At 42.2% G+C, this 24,013-nt stretch overlaps 1 protein-coding gene across 2 annotated transcripts in view; it reads right to left on the bottom strand.

The window, feature by feature from the left end:
- The window catches only part of LOC137425865 (palmitoleoyl-protein carboxylesterase NOTUM-like), a 78,477-nt gene extending 64,272 nt beyond the window's left edge, over nucleotides 1-14,205 (bottom strand). For both annotated transcript variants that reach the window (XM_068114594.2, XM_068114601.2), the window contains exons 1-7: nucleotides 13,292-14,205; nucleotides 12,802-13,160; nucleotides 12,602-12,654; nucleotides 11,298-11,393; nucleotides 11,117-11,177; nucleotides 9,053-9,111; nucleotides 6,518-6,620 (exon numbers count right to left, since the gene is read on the bottom strand). In XM_068114594.2, the coding sequence (XP_067970695.2) occupies nucleotides 6,518-6,620; nucleotides 9,053-9,111; nucleotides 11,117-11,177; nucleotides 11,298-11,393; nucleotides 12,602-12,654; nucleotides 12,802-13,154 (725 nt within the window). In that variant the 5' untranslated portion in view covers nucleotides 13,155-13,160; nucleotides 13,292-14,205. The remainder of the gene's footprint in view (nucleotides 1-6,517; nucleotides 6,621-9,052; nucleotides 9,112-11,116; nucleotides 11,178-11,297; nucleotides 11,394-12,601; nucleotides 12,655-12,801; nucleotides 13,161-13,291) is intronic.
- Between the last annotated feature and the right edge of the window lie 9,808 nt (nucleotides 14,206-24,013).

The raw sequence follows: 24,013 nt of genomic DNA, 5'->3' as shown, positions 1-24,013 counted from the left end.
TATGCTAGGATGAAATTATTATGAACCATATGTTGTAACATTTGATAAAAGTATAATTCAGTGTGAAAATTTGAAAATGCATCATTTATTTGTTGTGGTGTTAAATATTATCGTTCATTCAGATTGACGGTGGATTTTTAGTTCCTTGGGGCAATGAAAGAATACATTATCTCAAGGAAGTTAATTGGATAGTTATACATTATTTAGAATGCTATTTTCTAAAGTCATCATATTATCCTGTAAGCTAGCTGTCTCGGTCTCAAATAACAAGGCCTGCAGTGAGTGTTTTCTTAAAACAGAAGTCTCTGTTCATTAAGGAGCAAAAGTAACTCGTGTTGTTATGCTCGGAACCAAATTTAAGTGGGTAATTAATGGAGTTATTTTTTAAAGAGTGATTCAATAATAGTTGGTGTAACCATCCACTTACTGGAACCACAATCCTGCACCATCATCAAAATTTGATAGCAGGAGTTTGCAAAAAAAATACTTGATGGTGAACTTAATGAAGACATCAGTGTTCTCTTTTCGTTTCTAACTTAGTTTCCTAATCAGCAAAACAAAATGGTGCATGCAAACCAAACTGATTTTCAAATCTGAAAGCAAGCGCAAACCACAATTAGACTTTATATTTTGGTTTTACTACCCAGCCTACCTACTTTATATTAATTATTTTACTTTACTACTCAGTCTTTCCTGGAATTCCTAGCAGTGTCCATGTGTTTTGTACCTCTCCCACCACCCCGCCCCCCCCCTTCCCATTCCCTCTCTCCCCAAGCCCTCTCCCTCCCACAGATTTCCCGATGTCCCTGTTCTTTGCTGTTGTACTTTTGTGCTTCCCTTTCTCTCCCCCATCTTGTCTCCCGCTCCCTTTATCATATGTTTTATGTGTCAGTTTGTTTTTTTGTGATTAATAATATGACCCTACGGCAAAGCCGCAATGAGCCGGCGAAGCTTAAAGTATTTTAATTACAAATTAGAGGTGTATAGGATTGTGAATCAAACAAAGACGGGTGAAACAAACTCCTGTTGAACTTTTTCGCAATATTGTTTGTGCATACTTCCGCATCCGCAAGATGGCGGCCTCCATGGAGTGATTTGGTGCGTCAAAGCTTCGAAATTCTCAAAGGATCCAGCAAAATCTGGCTTTTCAACATAATACGTACGAGTTCATTCACAACACCGGCTTCGCCGGCTACTAGTACCCGACTGCAAAGCCGCAATGAGCCGGCGAAGCCAAAGCCTCTTGCCACTATTTTACCCATCACGATGGCATCAGAAGGTTAGGTAGTTGATAGTACGTCGGTGTAGGTACCGTACCTGGTAAGACTTGGTAAAAGAGAAGAGCAGACAGTCCTCCCCAATACCTACATACAATAAATGTCACAAGAAGCTTAAGGAAGTAACTATACCATATGCTAGCTTAAGGCCTATTTTAAGAAATTTTAACTGGGCTTAACATACGTTTTCACAGTATGTGTGTAGTCTTCTAACTTCAGTCGCTGTCAGGGCTGGTTCTTTCCGGGCACGGCGGCTTCCTCCACCAGAAGAAGTTAGCTTGCAGGAAGATCAGTGCCGACAGATCAGACGATAGCGCCGTTGCAACGGCAATGTGTGACTGTCGTTAATCAAACCGAGCTTTCTTTCTTTATGTAAACCGCTTATACCGTATTTCTGGCTGTGAAAAACTATCCCCTACGGCCGCGAGATTTCTAAAAAAGAATTCTTCGTCAATTTTAGAATATATGACGCCGTTTTCAGCGTCCGAAACGCGTAATAAGCTTTTTTGAAATATTTTTCAAATGCTCGAATCTCATTGGTTCCGGTGTTTGGTGACGATTTTCGTTAAAGATAACGAGGTTGGTCTTAACGTATTTTAATTACAAATTAGAGGTGCATTAGATTGTGAATCAACGAAAGACGGGTGAAACAAACTCCTATTGAACTTTTTCGCAATTATTTTATGCAAACTTCCGCATCCGGTCGATGGCGGCCTCCATTGCGTGATTTGGTTTTAGAAATATTTTTTTCAATGCTCGAATCTCATTGGTTCCGGTGTTTGGTGACGCTTTTCGTTGAAGATAACCAGGGCGGTGCGGGCCGAGGTTGGTCTTAAATTATTTTAATAATAAATTGGAGGTGCATAAGATTGTGAATCAAACAAAGACGGGTGAAAGAAACTCATATTGAACGTTTTTCAATTTGTTATGCATACTTCTGCATCCGCAAGATGGCGGTCTCCATTGAGCTTCGGAATTCTCAAGCCAAGGCATAATCTGGTTTTCGACATAATACGTACACGTTTATTGACAACACCGGCTTTGCCGGCTATTAGCTCTTACACGAGCCTCGATCTTGTCTACAAAAAAAAGGAAAAAAAGCCGTGTGTTCTTCTCTTTGTATTCATTTCAAAAGTCAGTGTAACATTTGGAGAGCAATATGATCGCTGTCCATCAATCATAATATAATAATAATAATAACTCGATGTGCCACTTTTTAACTGCGGGCAGTTATGACCACATTCCAAACTGCCCCACGTTGATACAACTCCGCTTTGGTCGGACATATGACCCATGACATCCTTTCTATAAAGCTGAATTCGGATTTTGATTAAAAATGTTAAAAAAAATCCATATTTAAGATAACTAAACAAGTAGTGCTACATTCAAAGTACACCACCTTCATGCCAAATAAATTAACAACATATCCTCCAACGCATGACATTGCTGGGGCACTTTCAAGGAAGTGAAGATGCCGTGCAGCGCCTGGAGATGGAATAGAGAGGGGCGGAGTACAACAAATGGAGTGAAAACTGAGTATACCCTTTCGGCGCATGTCATTTCCGGTGATGACGTCATTCAGTGCCAGGAGATGGAATAGGGAGGGGCGAAGTACAACAAATGGAGTGAAAACTGAGTGCACCCTTTCGGCGCGTGTCATCGCCGGGCACTGAAGGCATGTGGCGCCCTGCGATGATGTGCAGCGCCTGGAGATGGAATATTGAGGGAAGGGGGGGGGGGGGGGAGGTGTACAACAATAGCCTTCCCAGCCTGGAAGGCTTGGAAGTTGGAACCCTAATAATATGAGTTCCCTTCCAAGAAATTTCGACACAAGAGGTGGTCTTTAGCCTCATCAAAGCATGCGCTACTATCAACCTATGCTGTTTGTCTGTGATCTCTCCATTTGAAATACTGTGCATCAAGCAAGGAAGCAGCACGTACTATTTTTTTAAGTCTTTCGTATGACCGTGGCCCGGTTTCGAACCATCAACCTCCCATACTCAGAGCATTCTAACCATTATGGTTACATAACTACCAAATTATTTTAAGGAGAAGTTGCTTTCATCCAGTTGATATAATTAGATTTTAATTTAATTTTCTGATCCTAAAAATGGATCTGCTTCTTTACTAATCAGGCAATGTCTCATAATTTTTGCAATTTTCCTGCTATTCCTCCACTTTGTTTGAATCATATTGTCATATTCTTGGAAAAGTGCCTGTTGTGTCTGTTGTTTTCAGCCTGATAAGCTTCCTGGCCTGACCTGCATTCTGTGCTTTCACTTCAGGACTGATCAAACATTTCTACTGCTTTCACCATTCTTCTGGGTTCTCTTGATCTCCCCATTTTCAGGGCCTGACATATTTGCATGTTGAAGATGTGCTTTCTGTTTTTCCCTATATCCTTAATTTCCACATAGACAAATACAGATTACTCAACCTTTTTTCCAGTTGGCTTTAAACTGCACATGGGTGCACAGCATGGGATCTAATCTTGCTTTATCTTGATCTGCATGAAATAAAAAAAAAAAATTAAATATTGATTGTCATTGCTGTTGCTGATAATATTCAGATCGACATACTTGTTGATTCAACATGGTGAACTTTTTTCTGAAAATGTGAATTCCAGTCCTGAAAGCGAAACATGGACGTTGTTGAATTTACTCAAACTCAATGCTGCTAAGATTGACATAAATCTGTTTTCTTCTATCTCCATAACACCACCCAAAAATGCCAATGCATAAGTCTGAGGCCAACTAAAACTCCAGTCCATGACGCTATCCACTTCATCAAGTATTGCAAAGTGACATGCTGGAGTTTGGGCTCAGAATAGAGAGATATTCTCCATTGCACTATATAAGAATGCTTTTCATGCAGTAGAGCATCGAGGGATCATTGGATGCATTAATTTTGCGTGCAGCCTGTGGCTGGCTGGTGGTTGCAACATTCCTGGAGATGCTGCTGTGCCATTGATGCGGTCCCCCCTGTAGGTTATGGCATTAATGTAGAATTTGGCCAGCATGCTGGTGATAGCTTGCCTACTATTCACGCAGGACACAATGGGATCGTTAATGACCACCAACTAATGCTGGCAGACAGGAGGCCAGTTGAACGTCCATCCAGGATGATAAATTAATAGCTGGGTCGGGATTCAAACCCAGGCTAAATAGCTGAGGTGAGTGTGCGTACCTCTAGACTCCCCTTACAACTTGTATTGCTGTTATCCTCATCCTATCTGTGCTAATCATTTCCCCACTTGTATTTCAAAGCTAAATGTTGCCTGGAAAACTGTCTTTCCTTGATGCTCTTTAACTTCTTACATCAGGCAAAGCCAAAGTATACATCTCAACAGAAGATTTATACTTCTGTGAGTCGGGTTCCTTCAATCCAAATCGTTACTGATAGTTGGTGGTCTCCATTCTCCATTATTTCTATGAGTAGCTGTTTCTTTTAGTTCTTAAAAGTGACATCTCCATGTTAGCTATGTCAATGCCAATACATACCCATGCTTCCATTGAATCTTTATAGCAATATCGCTGGGCATAACATGTGATGTTTGCATGTTGTTTTATTTTATATTTCATTGTCTTAGAAATATAATCCTTCCATTTACTCTCATTAGATCATTTCATCTCGAAGAGATGACATTATAAAATGGGTCGTGATGTCCGAATGTCTGTCCGTCCATCCGGTTACTTTTTGCTATTTTTTGCTACACCTCCCTTATCACCTGGCTGATTATTCTGAAACTTGACACATGAATATAAGACAGTAGTCCGCACAATTGCTCAGGCTTCGATTTTTCGATGTTGGATCATGGGGGCTCCCAGTGGAGGGGGAGGGCGGGAGGCGGGGAGGGGGGGGGGTGGACGGGGAGGTTACCCCCCAAACTTAGGATCCCTACTAATCTCTTATTTACCAACAGATTGCTCTGAAACCAGATACCGTGAAATGGGGTGAATAGGGACAGCAAGGTGAATAGGGACACAAACTGAAAAAAAGTTCGGAAACTTTTTTCACTGAAAATTGATAACCATACTGATTTGTTGATAGTTGGGTTGAAAGTGTTCTCTTGTTTTTTTAAAAAGCAACTTATAGTCCCTATTAACCCCATATATGGGTTAAATAGGAATAAATAGGATTTTTATGGCTGTCCATATTCACCCCGTTTTAAGGGTGAATAGGGACAGCCACTAATACAAAAAAAAAAAAATCAAGAAAAGGGACAGTTTGGAGAAACTTTTAATCCCATATTTTTTTTCATTGGCACCGTGGTTTATATTATGGGTGCATATTATGTGCATCCATCTGAGCTATCAATTTAGCAATAAGTTGGAAACTCAGGATTGTTTCTTCATTATTTTTTTTTTGTATTAGTGACTGTCCCTATTCACCCGTAAAACGGGGTGAATAGGGACAGCCATAAAAATCCTATTTATTCCTATTTAACCCACATATGGGGTTAATAGGGACTATAAGTTGCTTTAAAAAAAAATAGAACACTTTCAACCCAAATATCAACAAATCAGGATGGTTATCAATTTTCAGCGAAAAAAGTTTCCGAACTTTTTTTCAGTTTATGTCCCTATTCACATTGCTGTCCATATTCACCCCCATTTCACGGTACAGCCCTTATACTTGATGGTCTGCAGGATTGATCTGTCTTGGATTTTTCGATTTCGTATCAGAGGGCCTCCCAGGGAATCATGGGGGCTCCCAGAGGGTTCCCCAAAATCAGCAGAGGCCTATCACCTGGTGTTGGCTTAATGGTTATGGTGGTGGGCTTGGGATCTGAAGGTCCTGAGTTCGCAATCCCGTTGAATTAACGGCAGGTGGGGTTGACTCAGCCTGTCATCCCTCCAAGGTTGGCAAAATGAGTACCATATAACTGGTTATAGAGAGGCATTGGATCAGCGGCAGACGCGCCCACAAAAATGATGCAACCAGCAGCCGGGTGGCTGCACACAAACTACCCAGCAGAGGTCTGAACTAGAACCTCAAGAGATAACTGTCAGCCCACTTGGGGCTATTTTCTTGCTCTTGCATGAACTTTGACGTCTTTTTTCTTTTTTTTTTTTTTTTTTTACAAAAGGAGATGCATTCAGTGCACTTCTTCCGAAAGTTTCACATCCAGTCATAACAGTCATTCCATGATTGCCGACGATAATACAGACGGTATTTGATGAAGTGGATAAATATCAGAAAAATGGCGATAAGAGAAAGATTGATTTCATTTCATGTACCTTGATCCTGCTAAGAGGACAGTACGTGCACTTGACATCCCGTCTTGCACCAACTCAGCTATGACCTCATGTACAATCCTTGCTCCCAGAAATGATAAGGGTTCTGGTTCAGACATGAGGAGTGATAAAAAGGAACACAAGATAAGACAGACACTCAAAAACAAATTAATTAAATATTCAGTCTTTGTGATTCAGTGAACACTTTAATCCCAATGTTGTGACTGCAAACTTAATTGATTGAAGTGGTGTATGGTTCATGGATCGATGATAAATTGCAAGGTACGATATATTGATATTAACCGCGAGATTAAGGAATTAGCCTCGGTTTATTGATAGTAATATTATTTTCGTAATACTAATAACGTAACGTTTTCGTAATAATAATAATATTAATAATAGTAATAATGATGATGTAACGTTAATAATTATAGTGTAAATATAATTGGAACATTGTCATTAATGAAAAGCTACTGGATTGAAGCGGTGTATGGTTCATGAATCAATGATAAGTGGTATATTGGTACTGCTCGCCATGGAAGTTAGGAATTAGCTCAGGTTTCTTAATGCAGTAGTTTTGTTTTCATAATAATAATAAAGTAATGTTAACCTATATATTCGCCTAGAATGCTAATTAGGAAAGTTTGTTTTAGTGAGATGTATAAAATAACACGTTTGTTTCCTGATCGTGGCTTTCATTCTCCATCATTGACACTTTAATTTTACAATTTATCATTTATTTTCCCTTCAACGTCTAATCTCTGGGAACATAAAACCATTTCATAACATTATTTTTTGGCAATAAGTGTGCGCATAACTAAAATTAACACTGGGTTGTTAGTGGTAAACATAAACTTCCGGGAGCATGCGAAGCAGCGTTTTATTGCCTATACACTGCCCAAACAAAGGGAGAGTTCCACGGGTCACTGCTCATCTTTACATAAAGCTGCCAATGTACTGTAAGTAAGTGATGTTTGGAACGAGTAACCTGGTCACGTTTCACATGACCTTATTACTTACACAGTAGATACCGTACTGGAGGTGTGTTCCATTAGCAAGCAGGTTGCCAAGCTAGCCATTCTGTATCAAACGCTTTGCAAGCCGCTCGCCTAGCTGCTCAGCAAATGGAGCAAGCGATCAAGGGATGGGGTGCGTTCCATTAGAAAGCCGCTTTCCAAGCCAGTTGTTCCGTATCAAGCACTTTCGCAAGCCGCTCATCTAGCCGCTCGGCAAGCGATTGAAAAGGATGCTTCGTTATGTTTGCAAAAATGGCCGAAATAGTTGACTTCAAATCGATACTACAACCAGGGAAATATTCAGAGGCATATACCCCTGTTATGTGTACTTGTATATTACTAGCCCCCATTGGACTTAGTCCAAAACGGGGGCTTATGGATTTGGTCTCGTCCGTGCATCCGTAACCCTATCTTGGAGATGTATGGACCAATTTTGTTCATACTTGGCAAAAAGACAACACATGACGGTATACATATGCACATAATATGGTTTCACGATGTGATAAAAATTGGCCGACTGGCAACCATTTTAGTTGTAAAAAACACAATATTGAACACGTTCTCAACCATTTCTCAGACATGCATTTACCGATAGTGTTCAAATTTGGCACACAGCTAATGAATGATGGGTTACATATGCACGTCATTTTTTTCGAGATCAGATCCAAAATGGGCAACTGGCGGCCCTTTTTGTTACTTAAACGTGTCCCCATTCATTTTTCGGACATGCATGGATCGATTTTCTTCAAACTTGGCACAAAGACAATTTATGAGAAAAATATGCAGAAGTTTTTGTTTTGTCATCCGATTTTCTCCAGGTGTAAAAGATGGCCGACTGACAGCCTTTAACTATGTACAGGGAAATTACTAAAACCACAGGGGGGGCTATGCCATTTTATGTCTATTTCTTCTGTTGAAACGTGCATTTCATTATTTTATTGTTACTTCTACTTTTCATCCTAATCCTGCAAGATCAACAGACATCCACATCCACCCCTCCTCCCAAACCTCGCCCCCATCCCCAAAATGCTACTACACATTTATCTATTTTTATTTTCCTCTTGCTCGTTCTCTGTAGCTTCTGCTATTACAATAAATTTGTTTTGGGGAAGTTGTCACAAAAGGATGGAGTAAAACTGAAAATGACGGCCTGGACAGCATTTGTTAGAGTACCACGATAACATTGTTTACATGGGTGCCGCCATGTTGTTAAGCCATGCCAAGCACTCCGTTCCATTGGAGTGCTTGCTTCAGCACTTTGAATCTAGCAAGCTGCTTGGCAAGTGATAACAAGCCGCTTGGCAAGTGATAATAAGCCACTTACTAGCGGAACACACTGCTGTTTAAGAACATTCCTTTATGAAGTCCCCAATTTTTTCTAGTCATGTAAAGGTCACTCCTCTAAAGAGTGCAGTAGCAAAGCAAGTGTAGGTGCAAGAAATATTTAAAAAAAAGAGTTTGCTGTAAAGGTGAAAGTGACAAAGTGAACAGGAGAAGGTGTCTTGCACCCTGATAGACATACCTTTGTCGTGTCTGACTGCATTTCCACTCCATACATCACTAGAGCAATATGGTATGATCCTGCAGAAGGTGTAGACACATCAATCAGATTGCACTTATGTGGCGACACTTCATTACATAAAATGTAATCTTCGTATTTCAATAATTATTTATTAATCAACTCAATGAATGAAATACCAATCGATTATAAACCAAGCATATCCATAAAACCAACAGCTTGAACTCTGGCTCACAAAGTTATGTCGCCTTCAGAAAGATTTGCAATGATTATAAAGATTTTTGTTTCTAAACACTATTTCACATTTTTTGAAAATCAAAAGACCACTGAGGCTGAGACTAGCATGTGTAATGTATATTAACAATGTTTAGATTACAGTAGCCTGCAAAAGCATTACCCCCTACCAATAATGCCACATTTAGATGAATTCCAAATTATGTAGAAACATTTTTTTCCAAATGAACTTCTTTATTCATAACTGAAGAGATCAAACTAAACACTGTTATATTTGAAGGAGGTTACCTCTCAGATATACCTGCATAAAACATGTACAAATCAAAATTCACTGGTTGTAAAAGTATTCAGCCCCTTAGGCAAGGACTTGGTGGAAAGAGCATTTGCAGCAATGACTGCGATGAGTCTTTTTGGGTAGGTCTCTCCCAGCTTTGTGCAGGTGAGATGGTGAAACCTTTACCATTCTTCACCTGAAAATTGCTCTAGTTCTGCCAAGTTTGATGGGGATCGTCGAAGGACTGAAATCTTCAAGTCTTGCCATAAATGTTCAATTGGGTTGAAGTCAGGACTTTGGGCCACTCAAGAACATATATTTTATTCTTATTCAGCCACTCCAGTGTGGCATTAACTTTGAGCTTCGGAATATTGTTCTGCTGAAATGTGAATCTCCTACAGTTTCAGATTCATGGTTGACTCAAGCAGGTTTTCATCAAGGATTCTCCTGTACTTTGCACCATCCAATGTCTCTTCTATCCTGACAAGATTGCCAGTCCATTCTGATGAAAAGCAGCCCCATAACATGATGTTGCCATCACCATGCTTGCCATTAGGGATGGTGTTAACTGGGTGATGTGCAGAGTTAGGCTTGCACTAGACGTAACGCTTTGAATTTATAACCAGAAATATTATACCAACTTTTGTCTTGTCTGACCAGAAAACCTTTTTATCCACATGCCTGCAGTATCATGAAGATGCTTTTTGCAAACTCCATATGACCTTTTGGATGCGTTTTTCAGTAATGGCTTCTTTCTCAACACCTTTACATGGAGGCCAGCTTTGTGAAGGGAACAGGATATTGTTTATTGATGAACACTGCCCCTCTTCTCGAACATAGGGCTTTGGAGATGTTTCAAAGTCATTTTTGGATTTATAATGACATTCCAAACCAGTTTCCTGCTTGCCCATGGCTGCTGGGTTTGGATGGGCGACCTGATCTGGGTAGATTCTGGGTGGTATGATACGTCTTCCACTTCTTAATGATCTATTTCACCGTACCGGTACTCAAAAGGATAATGAATAACTTTTAAATCATCTTATAACCCTCTCCTGAACAGTATTTCTCCACCACTTTAGATCTGACTTCTTTGGAAACCTCCTTGGTCTTCATATTTGCCTTGTTGGTTTACCAAGTGAGTTGCACCTAAAAACTTCTTAGATAAGTGCTGGAGCTTAATTTTAAAGTTAATCCTCCAAATACATACAGGTGACACCTCTTATACTTATTTTGTAACCTTTCAAACAAATAATTTTCTCCTGAAGTGATTTAGGGTTAATTGGGGGAAGGGTTTGAATACTGATGCAACTGAGAATCATCAGATTTTTTCTGTTAATCTAACTTATTCACATTTTATTTAGATTTTAAAAAATCTTTATCACATTGGAGTAGTTTGTGAATACTACATACACTACGATTGATTTGAAAGCATCATAAAATAAGCTGAGGTGGCTTCAAAATGGGAAAACTATGGAGGGTGTGTGAATACTTTTGGAGGCCACTGTAAGTACTAGAGAACTAGAGCGTTTGTATGTGTTCGCATCAGAAATGTTACACACACGGTGTTTGCGTTCCACCAGCGAGGATTTTCTTCTGGTCGTGGCGACAGAATCCCGTGTCCTGGGAGTTAATACAAGCAGAGTATTATAGTATTTGCATAGTACTTTGCCCAATACAAATAAAAATGAATAATCGCTGCACAGGTGCTCAGAATGATTGATTACTGGAAAGGTCACTCACCTGGGCGCTTCCATCTCCAGGTCGTGGACCCTGTCAGATGTGGTTGTCTAGCTCTGCGGACTTCACAGCTTTCTCTGCTGTGGCAAAACCATCCACCTGTAGTTGTGAAGAGAAGGTAGGAGGAAGGAGGAGATATGGTTGGAGGGAAAGGTTTGTTCTGGGGGCATGAGAGAACATGCCTCACACTGCATAAGAAGCACTAACGCAGCAGTTTAAAGTCGAATGGAGAAGTCAATATCCGGCTGGACAGCTCAAAGGAAACCTCTGTAGGACCACAGCACATTTAATTGTACGAGAAGCACTCGCTCGCACTCGCTCCCTTCGTGAGCATTGGCAGGTCATCTCTCTCCCCTCCCCCCCATTCGTTGGATGGTGTGCAAGTACAACAGGAATCACATCACAATTCTTACATGAGTAGTTCCAATGGGATGCCATGAGCAATACATGTAACACCAGTCTTTTTCTATTTTATAAATATTGGGCCAGGTCGAATCCGGTGTAATCTGGCCAAGGTTTTCCTTTTATTGATTTATCGGGCCTAGTTGCGCCGATTTGGGTATTTTTCGAGTAGAGAAGATAGACTTACGAAATGGACAAGTCTTCTTATTCTTCTTTCATTTTCAGCATAAGGCTGCGAGGTAACATCATTGGCTGATGTTGATGCGAGGATTTTCTTCTGGCCATGTGGGGCTGTGATGCTGATGCAATGACCTCTGATGGTTTGACCTGGAATTTTCCAGGGTGTTGCCGAAAGCTCGCTTGCTCGACACGAAGGGCACTGGGATCTTAACGTCCACCAACTAATGCCAGCAGATGCCAGGATGCCAAGTTTAACGTCTGTTGCAGGGACGGAGCACACCTTGATGAAGCACCCTGCCTTTGAAACACTGGGATAACAGTTTATAGGATTGCTGTGTTGGGATCTAGACCCAGGCTAGACATCTTAGAGGCGAGTGTGCGTACCTCTAGGCAATCCTGCCAACCCAATGGGTAAGTATCAGGCTAGCTGAAGAGTCATATCGCAGAGCAGTCATACACATGCAGTTGCTATTCTATGTTGGGAATAAATGATTCAAAAGATTGATTTGTATCAAATAAACATTCTAAAATATTTGCATTGAGGAACACTATGGAGAAAATGTTTTCTCCAGGTGTTAGTAAAAAGAGTGTGATCATGATATCTACGTAATGAAGGAAAAGCAGCTTAGGCCATCCGAGCTAGGCAGAGTCAGACCAAGCCATACCACATGATTAGGTCTAGCCCGAGCCAATTGTCTCCATTGGAAAACAGGCAACCCACCGACCTTCGAGAAAGATGATCCAGCGCTTGCTGCCTTGAGATTTCCTCAAGTAGTATCTACACGAGGCGCACAGAAAGTATATTTCATAAGAAAAATAGTTCTCCCATTCCAGAAAAATTCATCCAAAAATTTCATAGCCCTCACAGTTATGACATTTACGTAAAAACACTTTCGATGGTACGATCATTTTTTGACAATCATACCCCGCGGGAGAACCATCGTTGCAAGTGATGCGCCGGTCCTTGAGAAACTGTAGCTGCAGCAACGCATCGTTTGTACCTCCACAAGTACGTAAGGAGCGTGCAAGTTCTCGTAATTGGGTCAGTGATCCTCTTTCATTCACTTCTATATTTCCTCCCCACCTGGGTCCAGCGCTGGGCCTACGGTGATGAGTGACAGAGGGTTCGTAGATGGGGTTGTCTTCGGGAAATACGAAACGAGAGTGAGCAGGGTGGCCCCAGGAGCGACGGGGTGGATGAGTAGATCCGAGAACGAAGGTCACAGCCAGGACCAGAGGGGCAAGGCATGGTGAGATGGAGGGCATCTTGAAGCTCATGGGTTTCTGTTGAAAAAAAGTGGGAACACGTACAACATGAGGTTCTCCAATGAGCATCGAAAACATCCGTGAAGAGGGTATTAGCAAAATATGACCAAATATAGGAAGAAGGTAAGAAGGAGAGAAGATATAATCACCCTAATGCACGGGGAGAGATCTTCAATCAGGTCTCTTCAAGTATCAGAGTCGTTTCATCAAAATATACTCCTTTGATCTGAAACTCTGTTCACTGCAAAGTTATGTGAAGGAAACTCCAAAAAAGATCTTAGCGATTTCAAAGGAGACTACATTAATGTGAGAGATCAAATGCTTGCACCCATCCCTCCCTCCTGCACTGTACTAGATGCTAGAGCGAGAGAAGCACAACGAGTTCCCCTGGACTCGATACATCAACTTCGATGCCCCTCCTGATGGCCGACCTCGGGATCCAGGAGCTGAGCGTGCGGCGATCTTTTCATGGAGAGCGTTTGATCACGCCGCAGAGGGAGATGAAAGTTAAAGCAAGAGCGGCCCGAGAATTGAACAAAAAGCCTCAAATCCAAGGCAGGCGGGTTTTCCTTCAGCCTATAATCCGAGGGCTTGACGCGCTCGGCTGCCCTGCGTCGGATGAACCGGCACGTATCCCTGTCACCGCAAGGGGAAGGTTTTCGGGATTGCGATATCGCTGTTTGCGCTTTCGGGGTCGAGATGTCGCTGCTTGTGCTTTTGGGATATTTCCGCGCAAGGACAGGACTCCTTGCCCCTTCTCGCCATAAAGAAAAGTTTTTGGTGGGAGACTCAGCCTTTGCTAGTTTCCACCACCCTTCATCTATGCCTTTCTCTGATTGCTATCCCAAAGGAGCCTGGCACTGAGATAGGCAAACTTTCACCTCCGCCTGTATAATTGGACGGTGGATCTTGGGCACATCAACTGGATCAGGCACGAGATCAGAAAAGCAAAGGCATTATGCACCGTTAGAAGAAAAAAATGATATACTGGTTCTACAGACCACAGCACATTACGCGTTTCATGTGACCTATGCGCTTTAATGCTATCGTATGAATCAATTCCGATTCTGATACATACCATACATACTCTGTTACAAGGTGCCAGGGCTGCCGAAGCAGGAATCAATGGGAATGGTTTACTGGGTTGTTTGCCATTGTCTTCCCAGCAGTAGTTAGAGTAGGATTTTTGGCCATGGTGTTGGCGATAGCTCACCCAATCTCCGCGAAGGACTCAACGTCTACCAACTAAAGCTGGCACAAGGAACGACCGAGGGAGGTCACACTCACACACACACACACACACACACACACACACACACACACACACACACACACACACACACACACACACACACACACAGACACACACACACACACACTGATGAATCATCCTACCTGTGAAACACCAGGATGACAGTTTATAGCTGCATCAGGATTCAAACTCAGGCCAGACAGTTCAGAGGAAAGTGTGGCTCCACATACACCATCCTGCCAACCCATTTCACATCACCATTGCTAATGGATTGCCCTTGCTCTGTTGTTGGCGGATTCATGAAAACAAAATTTGTTGAGTGTGGAAACGACTTTAATTATTTTATTGTAGCGAAAAATATCAAACAATTATGCTCAATTTTACATAACGTGCACACAGATGGAGATGGGGCCACTTTGAGTCAGTTTGACCGTTCAGGGCGTCATCTCGCCATTTGTGGGACCTGCTTGCATCGTTCGAGAGGATTTCTCCCGAAGAACAGCGGTGGTAAAATAAACACGTTTAATTATCAAGTGCTAATGGGACATCATCGGGGATTGCAAAGTGCCAAGCATGCTGTGTGCGCCACCAGTTGGAAGCTTTAACTATCATGGCAATTTGTAGCAATCAGGAAAAGGGGTCTTTTATGACAAGGTGGGGAAAAGTATCTTCCAAACGTGCAGAACTTTTCCTTCACAGCCCCGAATATGGAGCTTCGATGGTTAACGAATTTCTTGGCTGCAGGGTCTTCATGGTCCGAATGCTTTCTTTGTGTTCCGACTCTGGGGTTTTGTGAATGAATAATGGTCGCACTTTGGCTCAGTGGTTCAAAGGCCTTTTCCGCATCTCGGCTGCAGCAGGACGAGCGCAGGGCTGGAGCTTCAAAGCGCCGCAATTAACCCGCGACACTTTGATGTGGGCGGTGCGAGCGGTGGGCCGACCCTGCTCCCCATTAACCCGCACTCTGCCTACTCCGCTTTGATGTTCATCGAGCTACCACGAAGCACTCCCCATGGCAGGAAAAACACAGCATGGGGAAGCTGTGTCTGGACACCACCCAAACCTAAAATCCATCCCAACCAAATGCATCTCTTGCTTCAGGATCAATGGCGTTTACAGATACGTGGGGTGTTCAAATGCTCATACAAACGAAATCGGCCAAGAAACGCCAGCATACTTTTACTTTTCAATGTATACGTGTAATTAATGTATATATATACACACACAGTCCATTCACTGGTAGCGATCCTTTAGGGGTGTTGTGCAACACACGTCCATCCACTCGGGCCTTGCACCAGCACACGTGGTCAGGATTTTGTAGCACGAGCAGTTTCCCGTTCTGCGAGCTGAGAAAGTTCTCCGAGTCTTTCTTTGTGCGGAGGCATAGCCTTTGTCTCAGATACTTTCCAACTATTTTCGACTTATTTTAGAGGTTTGTGAGCCATTTCAGGTAACAATCCTTATCCCAGGCACATGAAATACTTTCTTGCGACCTGAACATGCAAGTTTCCTGGGGTTGTTGCGCATGTACACCGAGCATTCTGGGGCGGGTTATGTCATTATGAAAGTCACATATTTGTCTCAACTAGGGCATGCCCGTACTATATATATATCTAAAATTATATCCCCCCCCTCTATTTACATGAAATGGTTTGGTCCATTCGCAAAGCCAAAGCGAACGGCTTGCGAGTACGGTGACAATCCCCCCCCCCCCCCCTCTATTTACATGAAATGGTTTGGTCCAAAGCGAACGGCTTGCGAGTACGGTGACAATCCCCCCCCCTCTATTTACATGAAATGGTTTGGTCCAAAGCGAACGGCTTGCGGAGTTTGGTAAAGAAATCGCCATAGCGTGCACAAACGCGCAGGAAAGCGAAAGAATCGCAAATTAGTTTTAATTAGTTTTAAAACATAGTTTAACGCCAACATAGCGGCAACATAGTTTGCCAACGTGAAATAAATGAATACGCTCTCAAATGTGCCGTCCGAGGCAGAGTCTGTTCGCCACGTTCGGCACACGTGATAACTCGCTGCTCTCTGATTGGTTGAATCGTTTTTTGGACATAGCTCGGTAACTACTTGTCCGATTAATATGAAACCTTGAAAAGGCACATCCTCGGGTCCCCAGCAATATACCTGGCAAGTTTCAAGTATATCGGACCCGTGGTTGTCGAGAAACAGCGGTCACAGACATACAGAGATTACTGGAATTATAGATAGATGACATGTCATAGGAACGACGTAGTTTTACAAAATAATGCATCAAAACCCTTGCTATATTCATGGCGACACAGAAGAAAAATGCACGGTAATGCCAAAAAAAAAAAAAAAAAAAACGTTTTTGCAATTCTTCATAAAAAAAAGTATTTTTGCATTACAATATTAGGGAAGACGTTTTTTTTTTCCCAATTTAGGAATTGCTATCCCGTTTATTAATTTGCCACAAAGGCCTGGACCACTTTGAATGTGGGAAACTTGTTAGCGAGAGACAGCGGAGGCACGAAAGGAAAACCTACCAACGTCCATCCCCACAAGGACCAGTCAAACCTGTGATGTTTGCGGTAGACACTGTGGGTTCCGCATTGGACTATGCATCCATCGCACAAAGCACAATGCTTAGTGAGTACGCTAACGAAGGGAAGAGATTCATCGAAAGCGACGACTCACGCCATCATTGTGTAGGTGGACCGTTTGAAATTTTGGGACGACCTTCTTATATGTTGATAGATTCATATAAAATCTTGCTGGCAGGGCGATGGACACACAGCACAGATGAACATAAATGAGCATGGTAATTAGGAAGGCTAGGATGATAATTACAAAGGTTGGGATAGCAATTACTAATTAGGAAGGCTGGGATGATAATTAACAATAGCTGAATGTGCCTGTCACCTCTGATGAAGTAAGCCTTTTGAGGGTTAATGCAATTCGGTGATAGCTCGGGATGTGGGTGGAACGTGTGGGCATAGACATCGTGGTGTGCCTCTGGGAAAAGGGCGTCGAGGCAGAGGAATGCCCACGATGGCCCCAGTTCATGAAGGATCTCCAAGCGTGCCGTTGCTTGCACGGCCTGTTTGTGCAGGTGGTAGCACTTTGCCTGGAATGTGGTGCCAAGCAAGCCGAGTCTGCAAGTCCTCAAACACTAGTAATGAGATGCATCAGTCGGTGCTACTTCAATAATATGCAGTTTGCACAGTATTCGACAAAATGTTCGATCGTTTTATCGTTGCTTAAATCGTAATGTTCTTATATTGAGGATGAAACTGATCATCATGCATCTTCGCATTGGCAGTTGACTTACAGGACGGAGGAAGTCAATTTCTCCTCAAACGAAAGCACTATAATAATTTCAGTGCTCTAAGATTTATTTCTATAAAAAATAGATTGAGTTATGACATCAAATATAAACATACACTCGGAGGATATTTGGGCACAGGAGCATTAGCCATAACGGGAACAATTGTTTAGAAAGGGGGGATAAAACCAGCCTAAAAGGAGGGGATGGAATTCGTGTTGTGTAATATTTTAATATATTACACACACACACACACACACACACACACACACACACACACACACACACACACACACACACACACACACACACACACACACACACACACACACACACACACACACGAAGGTGGATACATTCAGACGTGGGAGGGCTCCGTTCCACTTTCTTAGACCCTCATATGGAGATAACGACCAATGAATGACACACACACACACACACACACACACCGGAGGTGGATGCTTTAAGGACTGGTAGGTCTCCGATCCATCTCCCGAAACCCACCAAAATGTGGAGATAACAGCCAACGTGTGAATAACAGCAAAGTAACTTAAAAGCACACACACTAACGTACACATACATGCACACACTCATACACACACACACACACACACACACACACACACACACACACACACACACACACACATCTCGTTTTTTCATTTCTGTTCCTCACAATTCTATCTCTCTCTTTTATTAACAGACACACACACACACACACACACACACACACACACACACACACACACACACACACACACACACACACACACACACACACATTTAATTAATTGTACAGTATCGGTTGTTCCTAAACTTAAATATAAATAATTTAAATGATTGTTGTAAATGATGTTAATTTCACAACATCCCATATTCAACTTTATTTAAATTGTAAACCTCAAACATAGTTTCTCCACCTATAGTCCAGAAGCCAGAATCTGCTCAAAATGGTTTTGTGCAACATCCACTACACAGTTGGTTTGTCACTTCCAGGTGATTGGGGAACATCTATAGAACAAATCCAGCCCTGATGTACAGTTGAATTGTGGCAGCAACAATAAATGGCAGCCACTTTTCTATGAGGGGGGGGGGGGGGGGGTGGTGTCCGATGCGAAAATCTGAGATTTTGACGGATTTCATTTATTTATTTTTCTCTTAGCCCTTATCACCTTTTCACCTCTTATCACCAGATACTGACGTTGCAGTCATATGCATACACATGTACGCCACAATGAGATGCCAAAAACTTTGGTTTCGTACTGGAATAAAGCAAAAGTTACGACACATACCAATCCACGAATTAGTCTTGGCCATTGGTCCAGAAGTATGCAAAGCACTCCCATCATTGCATGCACTAACAGGAAGTGACACGACGAGTGCCTTCAGTGGAATTGGTAAGAAGACAGCTTTGAGGAAACTTCAGGACGGTAAAGACCACCATCATAAAGTGTCACAACTGGGAGATATTATCCCACCGACAGAGGATACTGTCCGTGCTTGAGAACGGTTAATATGCTCCCTGTACACAACAGCTCAGGCAGCAGGGGACACGGCGGACGAAATCGGATATTAGATGTTCTGCCAGAAAAGGCAGAAGAGTGAATGCCTCCCACCAACATCTGACAGTATTAGGCAACACATTTATCGAGCTATCAGTCATTCATCTGGAAGAAGTCATTGCTCCCCAACCAAGCACTACCAAAGCCAGATGGTAATGGATGGAACATCGAAGATGGAACTCTCCAGCCCACCCTCATGACCAAAGACCCTGCTCCAGTTGGACTAGTTGAGCTGACCGCGTGCAAGTGTAAAGTGTCTGCATGTCAACGCAGCCACGTATGTGCCTGCAAGAACAATAACATGCCATGCACAGAAGCCTGCACTTGCATGGGAGGTGAACAATGCAAAAACCCAAACAAAGAACCTACCACAAGCGACTCAGAAGATGATGATGAGGAAGATTAATGGTGACATTTTCGTGATTTTATACCACTTAGAGGATGATTCAGGAGCAAAATGTGTTTATTTTAATAATGCAACAAATAACAGTTATATGTTGACATTGTAATGTTCAGTGAATGACTATGGTTATGATACGCAGCCACATTTGACCTGGTGAGATATTTTTTGCTGAGATTACTTGTGGACTTTTGGTCATAACAGGAGTGGGGTTGATGATTTAAGGGGAAATGAAATCTATATTTTTCTGACTTTACTTAAGGATTGTCCAATTTTGTTTCTTGAAAAGATCATAAAGATATATCATATTACAACCATAACCGCATTTGAACAACGTAAAGATGATATTGCATAATTACAGTCGAAAAGCAAAAAGTACATATTTCAGCGATTGTGTGTTTTGGGTATAATACAAGGTATAATAATAATTTTGTTTTTTAAATCATACTTGAACAGCATAACGAAAATCCCCTCATACTTCCCACTATCCTTTTAATTATAATGTTGAAGAATCCCCATTGGAAGAGCTGAAAAAACAAAAATACCAGAAAAAAATCGTCAATTTCGAGCTTTACGCCACCCCCTTAATAGAAAAGTGGCTGCCATTTGTTGTTGCTGCCACGATTGAACTGTACATCAGGGCTGGATTTATTCTACAGATGTATCCCAAGCACCCTGAAATGACAAACCAACTGTGTAGTGGGTGTTGCACGAAACTCATTTTCTAGGCCTCTCTTGAAAACTGGCTCCTGGACTACTAAAGCAAGAACCTTAACCTGTAAGCAATTGACTCGTTTGCCGACTGCAAGGATCATCAGCTGGGCACACACACACACACACACACACACACACAAAGGTGGATACCAACGAGATATACAAAATATGGAGATAACAACCAACGGGATATACAAAATAAATTGTGGAGAGGTAAGGTCACGTAGCAGGATGGCCTGTCTAGAGGTACGCACAATCGCCTCTAAATTGTCTAGCCTCGGTTATAATCCCGACACAGCTATAAATTGCCATCCCAGTGTTTCACAGGCAGGGTGATTCATCAATGTGTGTGCCGTGCCATCCCTTGGATGGACGTTAAACAGGTGTCCCGTCTTTCGGCATTAGTTTGTGAAGGTTAAAGATCTCAGTGTATTTCGCAAAGAGGAGGTGGAACTATTGCTGGCACACTGAATAAATTACAAATTCCTGCCCTAACTGTTGTTGGGAAGACAATGGCAAACCACACAGGATAACTCTGGCCAATAAACTGCTTGGGCAGCTGTAACATGCTCTGTAACAGAGTGTCAGATGTATGTATTATCAGTGTATCCGAATCAGAACCACATAACACCAGAATTGAAAGATGATTTTTTTTTATCCGCATCGCTAGATACAGTCAGGTCGCTTTCAAATAGGATGTGAATACATGAACTGTCTCGGAAGATCAGTCGCACATCAATCCAGGACTTTCAGGATCCATTTGAGGTTAATTGTAATCTATGCAAGTGGGTGTCAGAAGGTGGAACAAGGCTCACCTGTAGCCTTAAGAAGATCAAGCACACATCAATCCAAGACTTTCAGGATCCATTTGAGGTTAATTGTAATCTTTGCAAGTGGGTGTCGGAAGGTGGAACAAGGCTCACCTGGGGCCTTAAGAAGATCAAGCGCACATCAATCCAAGACTTTCAGGATCCATTTGAGGTTAATTGTAATCTATGCAAGTGGGTGTCAGAAGGTGGAACAAGGCTCACCCAGAGCCTTAAGAAGATCAAGCGCACATCAATCCAAGACTTTCAGGATCCATTTGAGGTTAATTGTAATCGATGCAAGTGGGTGTCAGAAGGTGGAACAAGGCTCACCTGGAGCCTTATGAAGATAAAGCGCACATCAATCCAAGACTTTCAGGATCCATTTGAGGTTAATTGTAATCTATGCAAGTGGATGTCAGAAGGTGGAACAAGGCTCACCTGGAGCCTTAAGAAGATAAAGCGCACATCAATCCAAGACATTCAGGATCCATTTGAGGTTAATTGTAATCTATGCAAGTGGGTGTCAGAAGGTGGAACAAGGCTCACCTGGAGCCTTAAGAAGATAAAGCGCACATCAATCCAAGACTTTCAGGATCCATTTGAGGTTAATTGTAATCTATGCAAGTGGATGTCAGAAGGTGGAACAAGGCTCACCTGGAGCCTTAAGAAGATAAAGCGCACATCAATCCAAGACTTTCAGGATCCATTTGAGGTTAATTGTAATCGATGCAACTGGGTGTCAGAAGGTGGAACAAGGCTCACATGGAGCCTTAAGAAGATAAAGCGCACATCAATCCAAGACTTTCAGGATCCATTTGAGGTTAATTGTAATCTATGCAACTGGGTGTCAGAAGGTGGAACAAGGCTCACCTGGAGCCTTAAGAAGATCAAGCGCACATCAATCCAAGACATTCAGGATCCATTTGAGGTTAATTGTAATCTATGCAAGTGAGTGTCAAAAGGTGGAACAAGGCTCACCTGGAGCCTTAAGAAGATAAAGTGCACATCAATTCAAGACTTTCAGGATCCATTTGAGGTTAATTGTAATCTATGCAAGTGGGTGTCAGAAGGTGGAACAAGGCTCACCTGGAGCCTTAAGAAGATAAAGCGCACATCAATCCAAGACTTTCAGGATCCATTTGAGGTTAATTGTAATCTATGCAAGTGGATGTCAGAAGGTGGAACAAGGCTCACCTGGAGCCTTAAGAAGATAAAGCGCACATCAATCCAAGACATTCAGGATCCATTTGAGGTTAATTGTAATCTATGCAAGTGGGTGTCAGAAGGTGGAACAAGGCTCACTTGGAGCCTTAAGAAGATAAAGCGCACATCAATCCAAGACTTTCAGGATCCATTTGAGGTAAATTGTAATCTATGCAAGTGGATGTCAGAAGGTGGAACAAGGCTCACCTGGAGCCTTAAGAAGATAAAGCGCACATCAATCCAAGACTTTCAGGATCCATTTGAGGTTAATTGTAATCTATGCAAGTGAGTGTCAAAAGGTGGAACAAGGCTCACCTGGAGCCTTAAGAAGATAAAGTGCACATCAATCCAAGACTTTCAGGATCCATTTGAGGTTAATTGTAATCTATGCAAGTGGGTGTCAGAAGGTGGAACAAGGCTCACCTGGAGCCTTAAGAAGATAAAGCGCACATCAATCCAAGACATTCAGGATCCATTTGAGGTTAATTGTAATCTATGCAAGTGGGTGTCAGAAGGTGGAACAAGGCTCACTTGGAGCCTTAAGAAGATAAAGCGCACATCAATCCAAGACTTTCAGGATCCATTTGAGGTTAATTGTAATCTATGCAAGTGGATGTCAGAAGGTGGAACAAGGCTCACCTGGAGCCTTAAGAAGATAAAGCGCACATCAATCCAAGACTTTCAGGATCCATTTGAGGTTAATTGTAATCTATGCAAGTGAGTGTCAAAAGGTGGAACAAGGCTCACCTGGAGCCTTAAGAAGATAAAGTGCACATCAATTCAAGACTTTCAGGATCCATTTGAGGTTAATTGTAATCTATGCAAGTGGATGTCAGAAGGTGGAACAAGGCTCACCTGGAGCCTTAAGAAGATAAAGCGCACATCAATCCAAGACTTTCAGGATCCATTTGAGGTTAATTGTAATCGATGCAACTGGGTGTCAGAAGGTGGAACAAGGCTCACCTGGAGCCTTAAGAAGATAAAGCGCACATCAATCCAAGACTTTCAGGATCCATTTGAGGTTAATTGTAATCTATGCAACTGGGTGTCAGAAGGTGGAACAAGGCTCACCTGGAGCCTTAAGAAGATCAAGCGCACATCAATCCAAGACATTCAGGATCCATTTGAGGTTAATTGTAATCTATGCAAGTGAGTGTCAAAAGGTGGAACAAGGCTCACCTGGAGCCTTAAGAAGATAAAGTGCACATCAATTCAAGACTTTCAGGATCCATTTGAGGTTAATTGTAATCTATGCAAGTGGGTGTCAGAAGGTGGAACAAGGCTCACCTGGAGCCTTAAGAAGATAAAGCGCACATCAATCCAAGACTTTCAGGATCCATTTGAGGTTAATTGTAATCTATGCAAGTGGATGTCAGAAGGTGGAACAAGGCTCACCTGGAGCCTTAAGAAGATAAAGCGCACATCAATCCAAGACATTCAGGATCCATTTGAGGTTAATTGTAATCTATGCAAGTGGGTGTCAGAAGGTGGAACAAGGCTCACTTGGAGCCTTAAGAAGATAAAGCGCACATCAATCCAAGACTTTCAGGATCCATTTGAGGTAAATTGTAATCTATGCAAGTGGATGTCAGAAGGTGGAACAAGGCTCACCTGGAGCCTTAAGAAGATAAAGCGC

The sequence above is a fragment of the Myxine glutinosa genome, chromosome 1, assembly GCF_964187855.1.
Source record: "Myxine glutinosa chromosome 1, kmMyxGlut1.1, whole genome shotgun sequence".
In the NCBI taxonomy this organism is placed as follows: domain Eukaryota; kingdom Metazoa; phylum Chordata; class Myxini; order Myxiniformes; family Myxinidae; genus Myxine; species Myxine glutinosa.
Note: the sequence above shows the minus strand (reverse complement) of the source record. Positions and strands in the feature narration are given on the sequence as shown.